Raw genomic sequence first — 17,742 nt, forward strand, 5'->3', positions numbered from 1 at the left:
CTGGGAGCACAGATTGCCAGCAAACCTGAATCCCACAGCTTTGCTTAGCTGTGGAAAAGAAAAATGGACCTTATATCAGTAATTGTTATCATAGTGAGTTCTCCATCAAGACTGTTTTAAAAAAGAATATGCTAGTCCATAACATTTAATCATTTCACCAGATGACTTGTATTAAGGGGCTATTCAGCGGCAAGATGTATCATTAATACTTCATTTTAGGAATGAAAGTCCCTTAGAGATTGAAAAGGTACACTGTTTATAGACTTTGAGATCCTTTTTTTTGTGTGGAATGTAATTCCCATTATACATGAGCAGAAATGAAATGTTTCTTTTGAGCAAGACCAGAAGGTTTCAGTTTGTGGGTGAAACTGAAATTGTGTTCCTTGATGCTGTAGTTCTACTTGCAACAGCACAGGTTTTAGTTTGTTCCTAGATTTCATCAGCTGCATTACATAATAGAATAGCTTAAGCAACTTTATAGTGTTTGAACCTCTGATAGTTTTCTCTGTATGCTGCATTATTTGTGCCTACTCCAAGGTGATTATGATGTAGCTAAAGAGTCTTGTATAGATTGTGAAAGCTTTTCTTCCCTTTGAGCTTTATGAATACTTGTGATTATTTCCCTAATGCTTTCTGCAACTTTGTTTTGTTTTGTTTTTTAAATCTCTCTTCTTCTTTTGTGCAACAAGCAGTTCACATGTGAAGCACAGAAGGCGTATGTTTATATTTACACGCACATGCACACGTACATAGACTAATGGCTTTTGAACCCATGCGCTGTTACGTCACATTTGTGACTTCAAACAAATAAGTGGGGGAATGTTTTAACTGGAGGATGCTCATCTGGTGGGATTCAGTACAGCTCTGTTAAAGCTGGGGGAGCTGCACCAACCATTTCTTGCTGAGCAGCTACCCCAGGGAATTCTGTTCAGTTTTAAGAGATCACATCTACAAGCAAGGGCTAAGTTCAAACTGACCAGAAGTTCGTGGCAAACCCACCCTTGACTCAAAGGTGGGAAGGATAGAACCCTACGCACATACACACAGACTAAACATTAATCCTAAATTGAAATTTGAATATTTGAATTGGTATTCTTTTGACATGCTCAGTCTTATGGCTTCTATTGAATGGTAGTGTTCTGCAATACATTAAGTCATGCAAAATTAGAAGTTCTTTTGTTGAAATCGGAAAAGTCTTTAACATTCATTATTCAATGCGAAAATTGCTTTCCAATTTGTGAAATAATTCAGAGACAGCACATTACATTTCATTATTTTTCTCTTTAATTCCTTTCCACAGGGTATATTTGGCTGAAAGATGAAAATTCTGGGGTATTAATATTGTGGCTATAAATTTATATTACAAGAAAGGATATATAGTCTTCAATACCATAGAAGAGCACCTGGATTGAGATTGTGTGGAGTAAAAATTCAGATTAAATAATAGTATTTTCTTCTGCAGTTTCATAATTCACTCTGCAGTGGGAACTTTATATAGTGCATATGTTACAAAAACTGCATTCTGAATGTAAAATGAAATAACAGTAATGTAGAAAATAACCTCTGATCAATCCAAGTTTACTGTTTCTGTCAAAAATGTAGAGAAATGAACAGACAGAAAATCTTTATGGTGCTATATTACCTCATGACTTGATTAATTCATAGATTAATGTTGTCTGTGCTTTTTCTTGTATCCAATTAAGGGTGTGCAACTAAATACAAGATCAGTTTTCATTTAATCTTCACTCTCAGTTCTATCTGCTAGTGACAAGAGCTTGTAACTCTGAGTGATGATAAGTAACTTTACAAAGCACAGAGAACAATATCTTTATGCGCAGAGCAAAGCAAGCAAGCGTTTGTCACCCTCTTTGGAAATGGGTGTGCTTCCCCCAGGAAAGCCCTTCCATCCAGAAACCAGGGTCTGCTGAGCAGAGCAGTTCTTGCTGCCGTGACCATTTTGGGCAGCTGAGTTGGCCTGTGTCTGAGCACCCTGAGTCCCCGTGGCAGGCAGTAGCTCTGTAGGTGACACACCTGCCGTGACAGGCAGTGGCTCTGGAGGTGACACACCTGTCATGGCAGGAAGTGGCTCTGTAGGTGACACTCCTGTTGTTGTAGGCAGTTGCTCTGTAGGTGACACCCTTGCTGTGGCAGGCAGTGGCTCGGTAGGTGACACCCCTGCTGTGACAGGCAGTGGCTCTGTAGGTGACACTCCTGTCATTGCAGGCAGTGGCTCTGTAGGTGACAGTCTTGCCGTGGCAGGCAATGGCTCTGTAGGTGACACCCCTGTCGTGGCAGGCAGTGGCTCTGTAGGTGACACCCCTGTCGTGGCAGGCAGTGGCTCTGTAGGTGACAGTCTTGCCGTGGCAGGCAGTGGCTCTGTAGGTGACACCCCTGCTGTGACAGGCAGTGGCTCTGTAGGTGACAGTCTTGCCGTGGCAGGCAGTGGCTCTGTAGGTGACACCCCTGCCGTGGCAGGCAGTGGCTCTGTAGGTGACACCCCTGTCGTGGCAGGCAGTGGCCCTGTAGGTGACAGTCTTGCCGTGGCAGGCAGTGGCTCTGTAGGTGACACCCCTGTCGTGGCAGGCAGTGGCTCTGTAGGTGACAGTCTTGCCGTGGCAGGCAGTGGCTCTGTAGGTGACACCCCTGTCGTGGCAGGCAGTGGCTCTGTAGGTGACAGTCTTGCCGTGGCAGGCAGTGGCTCTGTAGGTGACAGCCCTGCCGTGCCCGCGGGGCTGGGCGCGCACACGCGGCGCACTGGCGCGCTCCCGTGCGGTTTTGTGTCTGTGCTTGTGCTCCAGTTCGCTTCAGTTAACCCTCAGCAGTGAAGTGTGAAGAAAGCTGTGCTATATTCAGCGTGTACTTGTTGTCTGATGTTATATGGGGTAATTAGGTTGTGGTTTGCCCTGCAATACAGTGTTTTGGAATTTGGGCTCTAGTGAAAGAGGAGCTAATGTTTGTGCTAAGGCCTCTTCGTTTTCTTAGTTGCACTATGATATTGTAAATATTGGCACATTTACAACATAAGTTTAAGATTTTACAAAGTTATGCGTACACTTATTTTTTTTAATGAAAAGTGCTTGGATATTTGCTTTTAAAAGTATACCGTTTTTGTATTAATGTGATGCAGGAAACCAAAAAGAAAGCTGTTGATTTATCAACAAGACATGTAAAACTTGCAAAATAAACACCGATGAATGTTTTATTTCTTATAATCAGCTGACAAAAATCACCTTCATTTTTGTGCCATTGTTTCATCATACTGTATTGTACTTGTGTTTCATATTTGACCACGTCATCCTGGTTGCAATTTGTTATTTTGCTAGATTTAACATTAATGTAGATTATTGTAAGTGATGTAATAAATATATATTAAAAATACACACTGTTCAGAGAATTTATTTTGGAAACATGATTAACAGGCTGTAACAAAATTCTTGCAGTTGGTATTGCTTGTTCATTTTGGATCAACATTGTCCATCTAACCTTAGCATATGGGATTCATGCATCCTAATGGGTTCCTTTAAACAGCAGATGCATTTAGTGTCATTTTTAGTAATAAACTCAGGGCTTAGATACAAGAAATGCATCAAGGAAGAATTTGATTTGTAGTGGGTGTTGTGAAATAAATATAACTGCCTTGAATTGCTTATGGGTAACTTTGTGTGCACATGATGGGATAGATTTGAAGTATGAAGTGGGGAATTAGTAGGGTATCCAAAGCAAGGTACCAGCTCCCTACCAACAGCTGAGTCCCAGCAGCCCTTCTCCTAAGATAAATATTGGGAAAATATGCTTGCAAAAATCTAATAGTACTGAAACATACCTAAGGTGTTTTAAAACGAGTACCTAATATTCTGATACATCTTTCCACTCTTTAAAAATGCATATCCACACATGCATAGCCTAGTTTTATTTCTTGTTTGGCAGGGAAGGGGGAAGAGAGGTGTTACAAATTCTGACATGTCATCTGCCAGCCTGATGCTTCAGCTGATGTTCATACTTTATTAGAGAGAACTGTGGGCCTGATGAAAGTTCTAGTTTTGAAATACTCTCGGTTGCTGGTAAATAGGTCTGCCTAAAATAAGATATACACACAGGTAAAGGAAACAATATGACAGAAAAGAGAAAAAGAAGAAACAAAATAACGGAGATATCTGTCTCTACCAAGAAACAGTTAAAAATAGCAGGAGAGCTTTTAAAATACAACAAAATAGATAAAAAGGAAAGTGGTTATTTTTGCTGTGCCCTTAATTAGGTGAAGAAATAAGAACTTCTGTTTGGTAGGTTTTAAATTTCTATTCTGTAGTTGAAAATTTTACCTGTATATAAGTAACTTTAGAAGAGGTAAAAGAAAAACTTCACATTGCATCACCACATATGTAACTTTTTATGTTAAGCACAATAAGGATACAGAAATGACAGTAATAACTTCCGATGCCATGAATCTGATACTTCACTTTTTGTATCATCAGTCTTTTTCTGAATGATGCCAAAGGCTGAGTGAGCCTAGATTGAATTATGGCTCAACTTTGGAAGCAGCTGTTAGGAACTAGCGGAGGTTAGATTTCAATTTATTGTTAAATACTGTGTAGGAAACTATATTGGTCTTTCTGAATTGTCTTGTTGCACAAATCAAATGTATAAACAGCCAATGCTGCAGCTTAGTGAGGGGATCTTAATAAAACAAAGTGCTTCAAGCTTGCAAATTTAACTTCAGTCGGTCAGCTCCATTTCCTTGCAAACTCTCCCATTTGTCCCTCTATCCCTCGAAGAAAACCAACACAAGACCCTGATAATATGCCAGATAAATACTCATGTCATTTGAACTTTTCTCCAAGCTGTGTAAATCCTGAATAAATGAACAACAACAACAAAAAAAAAAAATCACTTCCCTGTGTAGGGCCTCTCTTAAGTCAAGTGTCTAACAAAACAAGGCAGAATGTAGAATTGTGAATGAGTTTGTAAGCAGGTTTGCATACATTTTTTACTGTTCCTTTCCAGATGAAACAGTTTAAAAATAAATTTGAATCTGATGTGCTGGTTTAGTGCAGTATCCAAACTGGAAAAGAAAACAATTGCATCATTTCTCTTCCTATACATTGAACTCCACTAGTTTCCATTCTTTCAGCATGAAGATTGTGGATTTAATGTTTTTTTTCATGAAGCAATTTTTTTGCCAACTCTGTGCTGTTTACATGAAAGTTTTTTTCACTCTCAGCTGGCTGGGCAAAAAAAATGTAAGGTTAAACAAAAGAAAATTGAAAACTCTTTTTGCTGGATATAATTGGGAGAGAGAATTTCAGTGTGACCCTTTGCTTCTCTCTAAGTTGAATAATAAAAAAATCAGTTTATTGTCTAAAGTTACATGAAAATGTATTACTTTATTGTTTTAAACTAGCTGTCCTCTGCTTTTTTTCTCTGGTGATGTACCATTTTACTGTTCTCTGACTCACTTATTTCTTGCTTAACACTGTTACATATTACAGGATTTTTTTTTTTATTGCCTTCAAAATCTTTCAAAGCTATTACCTGCACTAGATAGTTGTCTTTATTTTCCCATTATTCATTATCATCTTTAGGCAAAGGAACTGAGCTTGTCAGGAAGTCATGACAGCTACCTTGCAAAGGTTGTTTTATAACCAGACTGAACATTAGTATGGGCTCCAAAAGAGGTGAGCATGGGGGCCTCAATGTTAGTTTTGGTTTTAAAGCTATTTTTCCTTACTGAGTTGAACTTCATCTAACACATATTACTGACATCCTTATGTTTTTGTATTTTTTTAAATTCTGTAGAGTTCTTTGAAATAGGAACATCTTACGATGCACAATTTAAAGACATTAATAATTCCCTTCTCGTAAGCCTTCTTCCTGAATTTACACTTTGTTTACTAATTTCAGTCCTCATTTCATAAAGCCTGTTTCTAAAAGAGGAGAGATCTGCATGAAATCCAAACTTAGCATTACACCTGTGTACTTTTCTGTTACTCACATTTCATCCAGATGCTTCCTTCATACTGGGAAAATACAAATGAATCTATTGTTGAGAGACATTGTAGACTCCACATGTGCTAGGAAAGATTTTGAGAGGTTTAGAAAATAGAATGCAGTGTTTGGGGCTTAAGATTCAGGAATCTGAATTGCACTAACAAACTTCCTAGTCATACTTGCTTAAGTCTCTTTTCATAACTGCTGACACTAGCTGTCCCCAAGAATAATTCTTGCTCTTTAGTTGGAGTGGGACTTTAAGATTAATTTAGGTCAAAGGTGAGTATCAGGAGAGAGACATTACTGTAATTTTTATTTTGTGCCTTTTTTTTTTTTTTTCATGGATTTATCACAGTTTCCACTGAGATACAAACTATTTACCAAACAGTTGCTAAATAAATCTCCAGGTGAGACATGGCTGAAACTCTATAGCCCTAATGTTTCCATTCACATCAGTGAGGTGTGTGGTGTGCTGGCCATCTGTTATATAAACCTGAATAGGATCTGAAACCCTTACACCAAAGACCTGATTTTTTATACCATTGCTTTTATGAAGGTGTGCCATAAAACTGGCCATGTGCTGGCAACCTGTGCAACTGGACCCCTTTAAATCTGTGTAAAAACTATGACATTCTAAGCACCTCAGCATCTCTTAAAATTAAAACAGCTAATTGCATTAAAGTCAGTGTGTTGAAGAGATTGTACTCTTGCTTAGGGTTTGTTTTCCCCTTCCCCATCTGCAAGATCCCTGATGGGATCCACATCTGTGAGAGCAACAGCGCACACGACAGACTGTCTCACGATTGGCAAGCCAACTGGAAGGAACGCTGAGACCCACAAGGATTGCTGGACCCGCAGGGCTCTCAGCTTGTGAGAACAGCCAGCTAATTAAAGTCTAAACAAATGAAATCTCTTTCTAGCTGAAGTACAGATAAATAAATAAATGCCTGCGTGTTGTTGGAGAGGACTGAATAAAGACAAAAATATTTGTGTCGTGTTTATCCAGTAATGTCTGTTTAATTGTGAAAGGGGGGCTGCCAGCAGACCTGGTGAATGTGTGCAAATGTCCAGTTCCTGATTTATTTTCAATCTGCTGTATTAATAGGAGGGCTTCAGGAAAGGTAATGAAGAGTATGTTTTTATATATTTTTCAATAATTATTTAAAGTTTTTAAAGTCTCAGTGTGTATTTTTAGCACATCTTCCTAGCTACTGCTTCCTTGTCACTGGCTAGTTCTGCCTCTGCCTCCATGCCAATGCGTCACAGGCCAATGTCACCAAAGGGGCTCTGTGCTTTGTTTGCAGACCAGTGGCATGGTGTGTGCTGCTAATGCATTCTTTCACTTCTGTTAACAAATATCATTTTAATCTCCCCATCTTTAATAGTGCCAATAAGAAAAGAAGTAAAGCCACTTAAAACATCAGTATTAGGTTAATTTTTTTTCCTTTAAACTTTCTATGGACCACTTTATTTTTCAGTCTATTAGACTAAACCTAGGTTAAAATCATATTTAAGGAGTTTGCCTAACAGGTTTTTAGGAGTCAATTTAATTTCAGTCATGTGTAGACCATTGAGATTATTTGTCTTTAAATTGAAGCACTTGCTAAAATGCTTTGTTTAAATGGGCCTTTGAAGATATCCAATTTTGCAAGAACGAAGCACTTGCATTTCTCAGCTAAGCCTCGTTTTAAAGTCTTTGAAAATTTAAGTCCTGAAATAAAAATTTGAGTGTCTCTAGGCACCCATTCTGAGGAGATGTGGCTGCTGAGTTAGGTCTCTGTTTTCACATCTCCCATTCTCACAGATAAGAGCAGTGACTGCAAGACTGTAAAGAAACATCAGGCTGCTGAAGAAAGCTGCAATGCTGTGCAGTCAGCAGCCTTAACCCAATATCTACTTAAAAGTGTAATCTCGCTATTTAAAAAAAAGTGAAAAAAAAGTGAAAAAAAAGTAGCTGTTTAATAGTCTGTTGAAAATCTAGCACTAACCTCTTCGTGATTGTACTCTTTAAATGCTGTAATGATTCATTCCTGATCATAGAAGTAACAAATATTAAACATATTTAAATTATAATTCCTTTCAGAAAATACTGTGGAGTGGGAGAAAAAGTATGAAATTGGATGTCTGTTCTGGGAAAGCAAACAAACACAGCAGAATGAGTAGAGACAACATGTTTTTCTGCTTATTTTACAAGCAGACTGTAAAAGAAACAAGTCCCTCATTACATGTGTATAAAAATAGGCTTTGAGACTGACTTCTCCAGGCATGAGAACTTCTAGCATTTCCCTGTTACCTTGATCCACATCTGCTCATTTGTTCAAAAATGAACCAGAGGTAAGTTTTTACTGGGATGTCATGCAGAGTTTAGCACAGGAATAGGACATATATAAACACATCCTGACCATGAAACAAGGGCAGCAATATCTTAGCAAACTGCATAAAATCACTCAGTGCTGACTTCTTTTGTCAAGAGGAAACAAAAGCAGTTCAAAAACTGATTAATGCATTCTTCAATTCTGGTCAAACCTCAGAAGAAATACTTGTGTGGATGAAAAGAGGGAGCTGGGGTTGATTAAAGGAAGCAAAGGCAAAGAATCTCATGGTAGATGGGATGTGCAAGCTCTCAGAATTATTTAGTGAAAAATATGCCAAGTTCAGACTTTGTCTAAGTCATCTGACCTTAGTCTGTTTTGGAAGAAATTAAAAGTTGTTATGTTCAAATGAATTCAGTGTACTGGCCAGATTTTAAGTCTGCTGATTGCCTTTTCCCTGGCTCGGTACTCAGCAAATATCCAAACTTCTGCACCTTTAGTTACTCTTGCTCCACTTATCAGCTGTTTTCTGCAGTGTCAGACAAAAGAAGAAATTCCAAAGTAGTCGTATTTGCATTTAATTTGTAAAGTGGATTGGCACCATGACTCTGGGCATTTAAAAACCTTGCAAACACTGATAAGAAGTGATAGTGTTAGTTACAGGACGTACAGCCTGCAATCTATGTAATATATAGTCTGAAGAAGATAATGAAATACTGCAGCACTTTCAGCATCTGAATGATGTGAACCTGATTAAGTTTTAGTTTTGCAAATTCCCCTGAATATTTTTCACTTAAATTCTAATAGGAGGAAGTGAGAAAATAGGAGAAGTGAGGAAATGCTCAGTTTGGCTTTAAGTTTGAAGGGCCACCATTACATTCTGGCTTCCTCTGAAGAAAGGAGAATCCTGAAGATGAGTTTGTGTAGTTGTTACGCACAGCAGGATAAAAGTCCTGGGTGAAATGCAGTCCATCTCAAATGTCTGTGTAGCTTCATCCATCTAGATGTACGATGAAGCAGTTTTCCTAAAGTCCATGCCTAAAGTCTGTAGGTAATTGATAGGTGCTTTGGAAGGCTTCCCTGGTGAGATCCTGCCTCCAATACTTCTGGCATCTAAGGTGGGTGGCTACGAGTTCCTTTGGGGGTCACAGAGACACCACCCTCACCCCATTAGTTGCACAGACAAGCTCAGACAAGTACAGGACAAGTACTTGAAACAGAGCACAAGGACAGAGTCACTGCCTCAAGTGAGCTACCTCCAATCAAATGCTCTTATGAAACAGCAACCATTATTCACACCGACTTTTTATTTTGTCCATACATTACCATAAGGATTTCTCCCTTTTAGAACAAAACTGGGGAGGATTTCAACAGAGGGACGTTTGCAAAATTGAGGAATTCTGCCCATAACAAAGGCAACTATAGACTTAGGTTCCTCTAGTACCTGCTGGTTAATAGGGTCTCTGAGAACACATCTCTGGCCTGCAGAGGGCATATGACTCCTCGGTTTTCCCTGCCAAAATGTGTGTGGAATAGGGAGAAACTATTGGAGCATACTTCAAAGTATTCTTGCATGCACATTGATGCACTTGATGGATCAAGGATCTGTCCAGTAACGTGAGGTTACCAAAAGTGTAATTTCAGTGGAAGAATTTGGACTCTTCCCAAGCATCCACGTATCCATCCACCAAAGTAAATAGATACATTACATAGGGAACACTGAAGCCTCTCCAGGACATATGTCCAGCAGGAACGTGCTGTGGGTACTTGTGCTTCTTAAAAATCATCTGTTTTCGTTTGTGTCTCCATTTCCAGAGCTCCCAACACAGTGGCTCCTCTACCTCATTAGCATCCACCAAAGTTTGCAGCTCTATGGATGAAAATGATGGCCCTGCAGAAGGTAACATTTGGAGGCTGACATTTCAAAGCAGTCAGTGTAGTGATAACAGCAGCTGTGTAGGAAGTGAGTCATTCTTCCTGCCAGAGAAGGTGGGAGCATTGCAGGCTGGATAATCTTCCGTGAGGAAGCTCCTCAGCCGTAGCAAACCAGTTAGGTTCACTCTGGATCACAGTTGATCTGGACATCACTCTTCAGAGGTATTTTTATTGCAGAATACTTGAGATTTTATTTCTGCAAGCACACAGTGCTGGCTGGCTTACTCCAGTATTTTTGTCTTATCTGCCATGGTACTAAAGAACACACTGCAGTCCTGGGTCTTTACTCAGAAGTGGATAATCTTAATCCATGCTAAGGTTTTGGGCAAGTTGTCTAAGGGACAGGGTCTGCTCGAACACTGCTAGCTCACATGTACATCTCAGTACTTGCTCCTGTTGGAGAATAACTCTTCATGCTGTCTGTGAATTCAGACAAACTCCAGCCTCCTTGTATCCTAGCATTCACTTTTAATGCCAAATTGGAACAAAGGACAGGGAAATACAGTTAAATGCACTGTCTTAAAGAATGTAAACACAAATCAGGTTTCTGAGAGGCTTTTTATTTTTTTTTTTTTTACATAATTGTATTTATTTAGTAGTTTGTATCAGCTGCAGTTTACAGTCAGCTTTTAGAGGCATATTAGGTATTTGTAACACTATTTCAAATGCATTTAAAGGTAATAGTACAAGAATGAGCACTAAAGCACATTAAACTACAAGCTTCTCATATGCTTAGACACTGTGTAATGCAATTTTACCTGAACATCTGGTACCCAGGTTGCATGCGAGGTAGTATTATTGAGAACATTTGTTTAAAAACTAAATATTTAATATTGGGGGATGGGGAGAACTAGCACTTAGCACATGAGGAGTTTTATGGATGTCTCAGTTTACAGGATGTAATAAAATAAGTGCTTGAGTGTTGGACTTCTTTGGTACATATATTTAATCATGCTGTGTCAAGGAGTTCCAGCCCTTTTCTGAGGCTGGTCTGCGCTTGTGCAGATCACAGAGGCCTTTTTGTAATTAAAAAAATACAATTTTGGTTTTGTCTTGGGGCATATTGCAATGGCAACTATATAACTCTCAAATGGTGGTATGTTTGAGCCCCCAGAAGTCTTATTTTTCATTATTGTATCTGCATGAAACCTGTTGAGTATATACAATGTCATCAGCATGGTTTCACTGTACAGTAAGTGAGATACTGACTGAATGGTTTCCAGGCTCCTAAACCGTGGACTTAAAATGCATGTTATGTGCAACATCTGTGTTTCCTTCACTAACAATAAAAATGTACTAATGATTCTTTCAGAAGTGTTGGAGGAAGGTTTCCAGGTTCCAGCATCGATAGCAGAGCGATATAAAGTTGGAAGGACTATAGGAGACGGAAATTTTGCTATTGTGAAGGAGTGTATAGAAAGGTGAGGAGGATAATATGCTTATTACTGTAAAAAATAACCATTAATGTCATGCTTTTTCCAGATCATATCTTTGTTTGGAGAATACAGAAATGTAATAAGGTAATGTCTCAATGCCAGATGGAGAAACTAATGTCCTCTCAAATAAAAAAAAAAAAAGAGTGAGTTCAAGGGGCAATCTATGAATTTAATTATTTGGTTTTTTTTCTGCTACACTCCACATGACTTTACCAGTTCTTTACGTTAAATCTTTCTTGTTGCACTGAAATAACATATTTTCTTGCAGTATGTTCTTGCAATTCTCCTTTTACATTAGACCAATGGAACATTTCCCATGTAGGAGCACTCTGTAAAGATGTCAGGAAGTTCTCTGTTTGGTGTGTAGTGGCAATGGTCAGCACAAAGAGGTAATTTTGGATCTATCTATTCTGCCATCAGACACTGAGATGTAGTCTCTTCCATATTTCTTTTTAATTTAATGAACTTCTAACTCCTGCTTTATGCCATTACATTTGTTCCTTCCAACTTTATGAGCATCACTGCAGACACCAAAATCTAATATCTTCAGTGACCTTTACTGTTAAGAGGTGAAAACAGTCACTGATTTTAGACATCTACTCCAGATTAGAGAAGTCACAAGTCACCTCAAGTGCCAGTGTTGCTGGAAATGTCCAGATTGACTATTACATAGCTCTGTTTCTAAACCTGTTCAGGCTTGAACTGGCTCTACCCTCCCTTAAGAATGTTAAAAATAGGGAACCAAGCAGAAAGGGTCTAAGCAGAACTGTGTTTGCCTTTTGGTGGTATTGTTAAAATTAGGAGACTATAGGATGTAACAGATGGAAGGAATTTCACCTATATGTGAAACAACTGTAGGATTGCTCATGTTAGACTGTAGCAGAGCAAGCAAAGCAAAAAGCTGCTGGAGCTGGAGATGTCCAAAAGAGAGAACAATAGAGATGTCTAGGTCTGAGAATGAGATTTCATCAGTTATGTTTTCTATCCCCTGTTACCATATCCTGAAGAGGAGACTCTTACAGAAGACTATAACTTCACCTTTGGGCTCAAAGAAAAAAATTCTCTTTAGCTTGTAAGAATATGTTATAAACCCTGGAGATTGAGATTAAATCTCCTGTCAGACAATGATAAATTATCTTGGCTGGTTTAAAACTAGTCTCCTTGGAAAAAATACAGGTTCACCTCTGCATCCAAAAGTGCAACTTGGAGATGATGAAGACAGCTGTTGGGGAAAAGAGTAAGAGTGGATTTTGAATCAGCTGACAGTGTGCTTGTGGGACTTGACCAAAGCTCTTTAGTGTTCTGCCAGAGTGAGTTCTTGGTGGAGCTGGTCATGCAGAGGGCGATAGCTGTTCAAACCTTGGGGTCTGAACACTCAACTCTATGGAAATCTAAAGGAAGCAAAGAAAAGCAGTATGAAATAAAGAAAGCAATGAGGGGCATGACTGATGAAAGAAATGGGTGAAAAAACATGACTAAGAAAAAAGTCAGCTTAAGGTAAAGTGAATAGTGTCTGGGAAAAGGAGATTAGAAGCTAAAATAAAAAAAAAATAGTTGTGGTTTTAATAAACTCATTCAGCTGAAAAAGCAATTTGTGTTGAGAGACAGTACAAATGTGCTAGTGTGTGTGTCACAATTCTTTCCCAAACTGAGAGAAAATGCATGAACAAAATTAAATATAGCTCCCATCGCACCTAAAAATAATGCTTATTACAATATCCTTGAGAGCTTGAATGAAAACTGTTTCCTGTCCTCTTGTCTATCCCACTGGACCCAGAAGTTTCCAGTAACATGGTGTGTCTAATGTAACCAAATAGCATGATTATCCAGGTATTCCCAGATATTGAGTCTTGTGGTCTCTAAGGTGTATCATTCCATAGATCCCTAATCTATCAGAGAGCTACTATTTTGGGAGGTCTTGAAAATTAAAGCAGAACTATTTCTGTTAGTTTCTTCTTCCAAAGCAGCATAACTTTGCCATCACAAGTGTGGAAGGAGAAATTAAAGACTCAGAGGGCAAATTAAACCAGTACCTGTGAAACTCCTTCAAAAATAATTATTTTCAGTCTTTTTAAGCCTCTTTCACCACCTCACTTCAAAGTCTGATATGTCCATCATTTGCAGAGCCAGAATTAATGGGGTGATACTTGGGACAGAGGCCTTTTCCATATTCTTGTGAAGTACAATTCTTGTGTGCACTAGACTTCAAAGGAATAGCACCATAAGGTGTTAAACAAGTAGGAATGGGTCTTGCCATGCAAATTCACTGGACACATGGATATTCCTGCCTGGCTGTGAGCTCAGTCTGTGAACACTGATTAATACATTCACAGGCGTTTTCCTCTGACAATGAACAGTCCAAATAGAAACCAGAATCCATATCCAAAATTTTCACATGAGAACTTCTAAATCCCATATTGAGCATCTGTGAATCCACAGGCACACACTCCCAAATATATTTAATTCATGCACAAATACAACAAAGATAGATTTTTTTTCTCCAGTGCAGTCTAAATCTCTGTGAAGTTTACAAAAGTTTAAAAGAGCCAGGGAACATGGCACCAAGCCCTGTTACGAGCTAGAAATCCAACTCTGTGGTAGTGCAGTGGGTCCAGACCCCTGTCCAGCCATAACATGTTGCCTGCTTTTTGTGGTCCCTTTTTTATTGTTTGGGGTGAGCAGTAGGTAAGAGGTGAGATGCCTGTTCCACAGTCACTTTCTGACATGGCCATGCATGTTTTTTGGCGGTGTGTAAGTTGCAGTGCTGCTGACAGCCCGTGGTTCTGCAGCTTTCCAGGGGAAAGGATTTACATTATCTTAGCTTTAATTTTCTTTTTACCAAAACAAAGAGCAGTCAGAGTTGTCATCTGCTTGTTACATACCTGCTCCGTCGTATGCACAATTTGTCCTGTGGTGTTTTTATATGTGTTCATTTTTAACTTTCAGATCCTTCCAAATTCTGACATTTCCTCACTAGCTCAGATTTCCCAGTGTCCTGGAGTACATGGAGTCTCCCATGGCCAACAAAAACCATCAATTTCCTTTCTCATGACAGAAAGGAAGCATTCCTAGGGCAACCAAGCAGCTTGAAAGAGACTGCTATTGAAAAGGCTGTATTTTGTCTGAGTTTGAACCCCAGATATCTTAATTTCTAATATTTCTTGTTCAACCTTCTCCTTCTAGTCTCAAAAATAGTGTCCAAATTTCTTCCTGTCCCCTCACTGAGCTTGGACTGTAGCCTCTGAAGAGCAGCATTGGAAAGGGGCACCCCACATGGAATGCAGCATTAAACCCCTGTGTGGGAGAGTACAGATAAGAGAAATTTTTAATTTTTATCTGCAAAAAATCTGGAACAGACATGCTGTAATTTTCCCCCCAATTCACCAACCTTTTTATCCTCTGTGATCTTTTTAATTTGATGTCTAATAGAGGTCGCTTTAGCTCATTGCCTGGGAACATAAACAGAATTAATATTTTGGTGGTATTTTTGCTTTTTTATTGAATTACACATTTTTCCTTAAATTAAAAATGAGCGGTACATCATTGTCAGAGGAGTTCTCCATGTTTTAATATGGCAATGAAAATGCCCAGTTGTTTTCCAGATACAGTGCTTTCAGTGTATTATTCAATTTGTATGTCCTGTTTGACAGACTGAGAACACTTTTAGACACCTTAATGTCTCTGTTGAAAATACTCTATATGAGTTTGATGCATCAGTTTAACTATTGTGTTTTGTGAAATGAAGAATGAAAAAATTTCCCTGTATTCTTGAAATGCTTTATTTTTCCTTCATTTTGAACCAAACCTGCCTAAAGGCAATGTAATAGACATTTGTAACTTGTTTTGGTTCGCATTACAAAATGAAAATATTTCAGCAAGATCTTTTTCTTAAATTATCCACTTTCCACTTAATCTTATAGTAAAACTGGGGCTTATAAACAGAGTCTCTTGTTTTCATCCTTACAGTCATCTTTTGGTTTTGTAACTTTAAGAAATGGAAGTTGATACTGTTAACTTGTCTGCAAGCTAATTTTTCTATGTTAGCGTTCTAGATAATAGATAAGTACATATATGTAGTAGTGATAAATATTATACGGACTCAAAACAACACAGTAGTTAAAAGGAAATGTGTTCTCATCCTGAATTAATTTCTCTTACTGTCTCCAGAACCTTCCACATTCTGCATAAAAGCCAACATATTTAACTCTGCTAAATGCCATATAATTGCTGAATACATAAAAAATTATTCCAAGGACTGACCTTTTTATCGCAGCAGTTCTGACTGTAGATATGCAAACAAGTGACTTTTTAATATTAAGTAAATATTAATATTAAGTAAAAGTAAGTAAGCATTTTCCATGAATTGTAATTTTTTTGTAGAATAGAAAACAAAACTTCTTTTTGAAAATATTTAAACCTGTGAACACTGTATGGTATTTTACATAAAAATGAAAAATAATAGCAGTTCTCGGTATGAAATGAAAGAAAAAGTCAAGCTTTTTTTTTTGTTGTTTTTCTTTGAAAACACTGAAATGCTTCCTTTTTAAAACAAAAAGGTTTTATGTCTTTTTCTCAGGCATGCATATTTAATAACTTTGGCTCAAATTCACAGTACTAGTCAAATCAATTTTTTTCTTGAAAAATATTAATATTTTACTAGAACTCTTCACTACACTTATGGTACTCATATAACAAATATAAACTCAACTGAGAAAAATATTCGTTCAATATAATTGAACGTACAATTTTTTTTCTCTTTCCTCAGATCAACTGCTAGAGAATATGCTCTGAAAATAATCAAGAAAAGTAAATGTAGAGGAAAAGTAAGTACAAAAAATTATGAAACCACAAGATTTTTTTTCCCAATAAATATTTTGTGAGAGATCATTTTGAGAATCTGTTGGTATTTGTGTCCTTCCTGACGAGTGTTAGGATCTCTTTGGTTGAAGTCTTTGTCTGCCCTCTGGAGACTCTTGGAGTATCAGGAGGAAAGGCTGTCATGTGCTGTTCTAGACTTGTGTGACAATTCTCTAGCTGGTTGGTTGTGTGTGACTCCTTTCTCTTTACCCATGCAATTATGTCCTCTAATTTTCATAATTCCAGGTGTTATAGAAAGCAGAAAATAATACAAATAGTTGTAACAACACTGGTCACCATGTGTAAGGCATAGGTTAATTAAATTGATGTCAATTTTATGCCAAGTGGCAACTTTTAAAATCAGTGATAAAAAGTTCTGTGAGAAGATGTTAAATCTAAAGGTTCTGCATCAGAGAAAATTTAAAAAGCTTTCATTCTTCTCTGCATCAGAAACACATCTTTTCCTCCATTTCCTTTTCTGTGTTCCACTCTCATCTTTCAGTTACTACATTGATTTTCTAGATGTGTTCTTTCTCTGTTGCTGGAGGCAACATCTGTTAGTTTTTTCAAGAATCCCAAAGAATACATGAAGCTCCCCAGAGAATCCATGCAGCTCCCAATTCTCTCTGCTTTTTCCACCGTGATTTTTTTTCCCACTAACTCATATTCATTGAAGATTTTTCTGTGTCTCAGGAACACATGATCCAGAATGAGGTATCTATTTTAAGACGAGTCAAGCATCCCAATATTGTACTTCTGATCGAGGAGATGGACATGCCAACTGAGTTGTACCTTGTCATGGAACTTGTAAAGGTGAGTGTTTTGGAGCCAAGATGCTGGTTTTATCAACCATATTGAAAAATTCCATTCCCACTTAGGCTTACTAAAAAACATGGGATCATAGAATAATGTAGAACAGAAGAGATCTCTGAAAGTGGTAAAGCACCCTACTGAAAGATGTGTAGCCCATTGCCAGATTTTGTTTTATTAGCTTTCAGGTATTTCAGATATTTGTTTAACTTCCTATAATCCACACTTGGAAGTGTGTTGACAGTACATTGTATACCACCAGGTTTGTTTGCTTCCTCAAAAGAAGACTTGTTAAAAAGTTATAATCTGCCTTGAGGTGAATTGAAAATATACCCGGTCCAAATAGCCATAAATACCGGCCTTCAAAATGCAAAAAGGTGAAAGGGTTTCATTAGTTTTATTAATTT

The 17,742-nt window shown here is 38.0% G+C and overlaps 1 protein-coding gene across 2 annotated transcripts in view; it reads left to right on the plus strand.

Annotated features, from left to right (window-relative positions):
* Window positions 1–17,742, plus strand: part of DCLK1 (doublecortin like kinase 1) — a 228,149-nt gene that overhangs the window by 171,443 nt on the left and 38,964 nt on the right. For both annotated transcript variants that reach the window (XM_079304891.1, XM_079304890.1), the window contains exons 7-10: window positions 10,113–10,197; window positions 11,545–11,653; window positions 16,434–16,491; window positions 17,219–17,338. In XM_079304891.1, the coding sequence (XP_079161017.1) occupies window positions 10,113–10,197; window positions 11,545–11,653; window positions 16,434–16,491; window positions 17,219–17,338 (372 nt within the window). The remainder of the gene's footprint in view (window positions 1–10,112; window positions 10,198–11,544; window positions 11,654–16,433; window positions 16,492–17,218; window positions 17,339–17,742) is intronic.

This window comes from Erithacus rubecula (genome assembly GCF_903797595.1).
Source record: "Erithacus rubecula genome assembly, chromosome: 1".
In the NCBI taxonomy this organism is placed as follows: Eukaryota; Metazoa; Chordata; class Aves; order Passeriformes; family Muscicapidae; genus Erithacus; species Erithacus rubecula.